Here is a 6,659-nt window from a genome sequence, read left to right on the forward strand (position 1 = left end):
GAGGACCTAAGCACAGGTGTCAAGTGCCAAAGTTTCTATCCAAAGAATGTTCTCTAGTCATATTATGGAAACTATTTTCTGATTTTTTAAACAATATATTTTTCTGAATTTAATTATGGGTTTTTTGTTGAATCATTTTCCTAAACTATGCAAATGTAAAAAATGAGGAAAATGTTTTACATAATAAACGAAGCCAAAATCTCATGTTTCGGATGGAATAGCTCCGTTAAATCCATTCTCGTACAAATTTAGCACGGCCAACGTTAAATTGGCTCAAGATGGAGGTATAGGGCAAGTAAAAGGAGTTATGGCTGAGCCTCACCTCAATCAAGCTTTTCAATTATTTTTTAGATGAAATACTAAAAAAAAAAAAAAAAACTAAAAATAAGAAGGTAGCCGGATGGGTAGGGTTGGGAATTGCGCAAGGCCACAAGTTCGAGCTCGGGCATGACCTCTAAGAGGTCCAGGCTCAAGTAGGCCGAGCCCACCCAAGCCCACTCAATGAGCATGTCCACTTAGAAGAATCTCTGCAAATAGAAGTGATCACAACATGAGAAATCCAATGAGCCAAGCAAGCCATCATTCGGGCAAGCTCGACAATGCATTCTGACTGGGGCTTTGCCCATATAACAGTCTTTGTGCTAATATTATTCTAACAGCATATTGTGAGCTATAAACTCTTTAAGAAGTAGACCCTGCAATAATTTTTAATTATTTGTTATTTATTTATTTCAGTCCAAAATAGGCTATTATTCGCATGGTATATTGTCATGTAAGCATTTCTCTTTTGACTCGATGGATGGGGCCTGATTGGGCTCAATCAGCTCTTTCTTAATTAGCGGGACTGGCAAGCTAAGCTGTTCTTGAGCCCAATTCTGCCTCTTGGTTCTTGCCTCGGCCCGATTGTCTTTCGATTTGTAGGTGGGCTTGGACAAGAGTTTTAGCCCACTTCCTGGCACAGCCCGCCTGTTAATGTTATCTTCACCTTTTGCCTAAGCCCATCGAAGCTCGTGGATCGATCCAAGTCTACTTTGGAAATGCAAGTAATGCCCGCCATTCCTTCAATGAGATGACGATGTAGTAGACCTAATCATGGCCGAACGCCTCGGTCGCTCAGGCCTGGAAGTGCTATTTTATTCCAATACTCTACCCATCTAGAGATTCACCACCGGCAACTACTTTAGGCCGGAAAATTTGATCCATATTCTGTTTCTGTTTAATATGAAATGGATTAAAATGGATGACGAAATTATGCCAGACTTCGATTTTGAATGGATCAGCCCATGAGCAAGTTTAGAAGAGACACGAGGCAAATCCGCACGTGAAAATGTTAGTGCTTGAATATGATAAGGCAAGTCATGAAATGCTGAAAACTTGTCACTGCTAGTTCCAAAAGACGATACACTATCATTTAAGGATTGTGATTTTGGACATGACTCGAAATCAACATTCTAACAAGTTAATTGGAATTTGTATTAATCGTGTTTCTGTCATAATTTTCTCTCCCCGTTTGTCATGTTTGTACTTGAGTTCAATCCATGTAACCTGAATTTGGCCTGATTAGTCAAATGGGCTGTGTTGACTTGATTAATGACTTGATTCACATTAACCTAAATAGCTAAGCCTAAACTTATTCGAAGGTGCTCACGCAGCAACAATTGAATTGTTGTAGGAGAATGCTATATTAATCAGTATGACCAATGACATGTTGCATGTTATGCTCATCATAGGTGACCTCTTTTTTTGCTTTCTCCAAGCTAGACACCTTTACGGACACAAGTCTTTAATCAACATAACTTTCCAGACATAACCCCAGCGTTCGAAATGGGAAAACATCATAAATATATATATCAGTGGACAAAATCAAGAATTGACTCATTTCGAACGGAATAATCTCCTTCCACTTTAGCTTTCTTTTAGCAGTTCGGAGGAAACCTGATTTGTCTAATTCTCGACATTAGAAGAGCATCCTGGGATTGAACTTTCTATTGACTTGATCCTTCCATTTTTTTATTTTTTATTTATAGTTACTTTCATTCATAAAATACAAGAATTACAAGAAGACAATAGATAAGTTTCCGAACATAAAATTTCCAAAAGAGTTGAAAGAGGAAAGGACTTCCAATTTTGAGGGAGCGATTTAGTCCTGTGCGCCTTTGCAAGCCAATCTATAGCTTTATTGGCTTCCCGAGAGCAATGGGCCAGCTTCGTCGTAACTGAATGGGCCAATATTCCTTGCACTACTCGATTATGGTCTTCGCATTGCAAGGAATTTCAGCCCAGCCCATGATGCTTTGCTCTACGGTCAAGCTATTTGTCTCACACTTCACATTTTCCTTTTGTACTTTTTCAGTTCCATCTACTCCCACGTGCAGTTCCTTTCTGAACTTCAGAAACTCCAACCCGTGCAAGACCGCTAGGGCTTCGGCTTGAACAGGGGATGAAGCTCGGACTTCTCGCATGAAGCCGTCGATGACTTGTCCGATCTGATCTTGCAGTATTCCGGCTACCGATCCGACATGTTCTCCTTGTACCCATGAGCAATCGACATTTAATTTCATCGACCCTCTCTCCGACGGTCTCCATCTTCTCTGTGAGTTCAGATCTGTGGGTTTCTTTGCCTCCTTTTTCTTCTGCCATCTACTGAAGTTTTAGAGATGTGCTTGCACTATATCAACTATGGTGTTCGGATCCGGTGGCTTAGCTCTGAAGATGAAGTTGTTTCGAGCTTTCCATACAAACCAGAGCACCGTCACAACAAGCTCATTCTCGGGTATTGCTCCCTTCGAATCTCTCCATCAGCCATTTATCAAATCTGGAGATGATGTTGGGTTTACAGTTTAGATTGATTTGTGGATCTGCCCATATATATTTTGTCCATTTGCAGAGCAAGAACAAGTGCTCGATGGTCTCCGGATGGGTGTTGCAGAGCGGGCAAATCGGGTTAGGTAACACCTCTCGTTTATATAGGTTCTCTCTTGTTGGTATAGCATTTTGACAAATGCTCCAAATAAAGATTCGCATTTTCAGGGGGACTGTGACTCTCTTCATCTTTCCTTCCTTTCTTTTGAAAACATGCAAACATACTAGTTTTGTAGGGAAAAAAAAAAGAAAAAAAAGATTGACATTACTTAAATTGCACGAGCCGTATACTTCATATCCTTAATCACGATCACCAATTTGCAGCATCATTTTATCAATCTACTCATCACTTTTTGGAATCTATTGTTAGAATCGGGGGAAACACTTCATGGTCCTTGCTTTTGTTGTAGGCTCGACGAAGTTTCTCTTGATCCACCTTCCCCCATACTCTTTGATTATTTTCTTGGAGCCGCGCAAGTGAGATTGAAGGGAAGGGCATGGGCAATGCAAGTTTTTGAGCTAGAAAAGCTTCTGAAACTTGTTTCATTGTGGGTCTTGACTTTGGATCCCCACTTAAGCAAGCAAGCGCCAGAGAAACTATCAGAACAATACTTCTTATGACAGAATTCTGTCTTGGAATTGGCAAGCGTGGATCTAATATTTGATTTAGCATAATATCATCTTGGAAAAGTGTCGGCAACATTAAGATGATATCACTTGGATGCTTCCCCATTATCGTTTCTATTGCTACCACTCCAAAGCTATATACATCGCATTTCTCATTAGCAACCAAAGCATAAGCAAGCTTTGCAAAATAGAACAAAACATTGATGAATTATATGAGGCTCTAAACCAAGTTCTCAATGTTAGCTAGTGCACTATCAAATGATAAATTTTGTTAGCATGATAAATTGTCCACAATTTTATTTACCACATGGCAGGTAAGGTATATTGATCTAGGTATGTACCTCTAGTTATAACATTCTAGAAAAGTATAAGGGATTGTTGCTCACCTGGTGCTATATATCCAGGAGTGCCTACAATATTTGAAGTCAGATTAGATGAGAAATTAGGTTCTAGGAGTCTTGCCAGGCCAAAATCTGATAGGAAAGCCTGGAATTTGTTGTCAAGCAAAATGTTGTTGCTAGATATGTCTCGATGAACAATTGTCTTAGCACAATCGTGGTGTAGGTAAGATAAGGCATGTGCCATATCCCAAACAATATTGAGTCTTTTAGGCCAGTCTAGCTCCACCGCTTCAACGTCATCTCTCAAAGCACAAAATAGACTCCCCCTTTCCATGTATTCATAAACCAAGAACATGCATTGCCTGTGTAAGCAGAAACCATGGAGCTTAATTATGCTTCTATGCCGTACTTCCGTCAAGTGTTTCACTTCATTTTTGAAGCTCTGATCAAAAGATGGGTCTTCTGCTTCAAAACGGTGAAGTTTCTTTAATGCCACGATTTTCTTATTAGGCAATTGAGCTTTATAGACACTACCATAACCGCCAGTCCCAATGCAATATTTGATATCAAAGCCTTCTGTTGCATTGATTATGTCTTCATATGCAATTCTCCCATCATAATTCCATATTGACAAGAAATCTCCATTTTTTTCAACTGTCTCCAATTGCTTCCTCATCGTTCTACGTCGAAGTATGCAGCAAGAGCAAAGAACTAAATAGAAAATGAATTCTATGGCCATCGGTGGTATAACTATAGCCATAAGCTCCCTAGACATATTCGGTGTTAAAGCTACAGTCATAAGCTTCCTAGAGATTCTTTTGGAAAGTTCAATCTCTTTCAAACCTTCATTGCCTAGGAAAAATCCATAACGAACATGGGCCAGATTATTTGGAATATTTCCAGTGAGATGATTGTAGGCCAAATTGATGTAATTTAATTTCAAAAGCATTTGAAATTCGGGAACTGTACCTTGTAGAGAATTGTTCTGAAGATTGAGATAGGTTAACATGACCAAACTCCCAAGTTCATGGGGGATTTTTCCACAGAAATTGTTAAGGCTCAAATCAAGATGAGTGAGACTTTTCAACTCTCCTACTTCTGAAGGAATTGATCCATTGAAGAAGTTCCTTTGCAAATAGAGTTGTGCCAAGTTCTTCAATTTTGCTAAAGTCGTAGGGATCATGCCATTAAGCAAATTGAAACTGAGATCTAGGTATATCAACCTCTTCAAATTTCCCAATTCGGGAGGGATAGGACTATTGATTTGATTATCATGAATGTCAATAACTTCTAGCATGGTGAGGTTTTGAAGACAAAGAGGTAACTCACCGATTAGGTAATTGTGAGACAAGTTGAGGTGCCTGAGCTTCGGAGTGCACATATTTGAAGGGGAATGATATCGGTGAGGTGATTATTAGGCAGCCGAAGAGAGGCAAGATTCGGGAGTAGAGAGAAATTCATGTTGTTCAAATTTCTTGTGACCATGTAGTCATGTGGGCCTTGTTCTGGTATGTTTATTTCGATAATGCTTCCGGAATCATCACATGAAACACCAAGCCACATGCAATGTGATACATTGAGGCTCGTATCGGAGTCGAGCCACCACCCACTATGAAGAAGAGCATCTACCTCTATTTTGGTGGCAAGGGCAGGGAAGTTGTGGGAGAGAGCCAATGCAATATAGATCCAAGTAGTTGCAGTCATCGGTTGGCGAACACGCAAGCCGATGAGTTTGCCTTCAAAATTCATGCTTGAGAGAGAGAGAGAGAGAGGGAGGGAGGGAGGGAGGGAGGGAGGAGGAGAGAGAGAGAGAGAGAGAGAGAGAGAGAGGATCTCTCCTTTTGCTTGGGAAGTGGAGGACTTGAGTTTGCTGTGATACACAGAAGGGCAATCCAAAAGAAATTACTTGAGTGGAGACCAATTCAACAAAACGACTTTGAAAGAACTCTTCTTTTGCTTGGGAAGTGGAGGGCCTGAGTTTGCCATGATACATAGAAGGGTCATCCAAAAGAAATTACTTGAGTGGAGACCAATTCAACAAAACGACTTTGAAGTCTCCCAAAGTCTCCCTGTATGAGACATCATTATCATGTGGTCACCAAGCGGTGGAGCCCCATAATGTTAGTGCGGGTCCAATTCACACTTTGCATTCCATGAAGCATACACACAATAATAATTGCTCTCCTCGGTCGTGCACGTACTGCTTTTCTGCCTCAGAATTTTGTTGTGTAACACATGTTACTCCAATTTGGTCTCGAGAGAGGGGCCTAATGGAATTTACATCTTATATAAGAAATGATTGTTCTAAAGAGGACTCTCTTATCAAAATAATTCAATCATAGCTTTCATCTTAATCAAATTCATGTTGTTTTAAAACCTTGAATTAATGGCCAAGTGATTATACACATAATTTATATACAACGGATTCCTTCATAACGTCTCATATTCATAATAATTTCGCCAACCACCTTGTGGATGGAGCTTTACTAGATCCACATGAAGAGGCGAATTACATGTGTTCGTGACATTTGTTTGAGTTAAATGGTCCAAATACCTTGTATTGTCAAAAAAAAAAAAAAAAAGAAGCCAAAAAGGAAGAAGCTAACAACTTATTTTAGACTACATGTCAAGGTTTTTGAGGTTGCGATAGCAAGTCAATTACCCTTATACCCATGAGCTAATACCTTGTTTGATTGTGCAATGTAAACAAAATTAGCTCTTATTTCCCATGAGCTGCTCTATCGAGGTGGATCACTTAAGTTACACTAATGATTGTCGTGCTGGAAATTCCTACATGACATTACTTTCCGATGAGCCACATTGGATGAT

At 39.8% G+C, this 6,659-nt stretch overlaps 2 protein-coding genes across 5 annotated transcripts; one reads left to right on the forward strand and one right to left on the reverse strand.

Moving 5' to 3' along the window:
- Positions 1-2,343: 2,343 nt before the first annotated feature.
- Positions 2,344-3,647, forward strand: LOC104444680. Of its 4 annotated transcripts, none has more exons than XM_039312838.1 (4): positions 2,344-2,593; positions 2,656-2,773; positions 2,888-2,948; positions 3,273-3,647. In XM_039312838.1, exons 1-4 carry the CDS (start codon positions 2,537-2,539, stop codon positions 3,481-3,483), a joined length of 447 nt encoding a protein of 148 aa, XP_039168772.1. In that variant the 5' UTR covers positions 2,344-2,536; the 3' UTR covers positions 3,484-3,647. The 4 variants fall into 4 exon arrangements, with proteins under 4 accessions (XP_039168772.1, XP_039168773.1, XP_010056719.1 ...); XM_039312839.1 differs by having other exon boundaries at positions 2,673-2,773; XM_010058417.3 differs by having other exon boundaries at positions 2,705-2,773.
- A 112-nt stretch (positions 3,648-3,759) lies between these two features.
- LOC120293479 (MDIS1-interacting receptor like kinase 2-like) lies at positions 3,760-5,155 on the reverse strand. The gene has a single exon (XM_039312835.1). It carries the CDS (start codon positions 5,125-5,127, stop codon positions 3,847-3,849), a length of 1,281 nt encoding a protein of 426 aa, XP_039168769.1. The 5' UTR covers positions 5,128-5,155; the 3' UTR covers positions 3,760-3,846.
- Positions 5,156-6,659: the final 1,504 nt, after the last annotated feature.

This window comes from Eucalyptus grandis, chromosome 5 (assembly GCF_016545825.1).
Source record: "Eucalyptus grandis isolate ANBG69807.140 chromosome 5, ASM1654582v1, whole genome shotgun sequence".
NCBI classification, from domain to species: domain Eukaryota; kingdom Viridiplantae; phylum Streptophyta; class Magnoliopsida; order Myrtales; family Myrtaceae; genus Eucalyptus; species Eucalyptus grandis.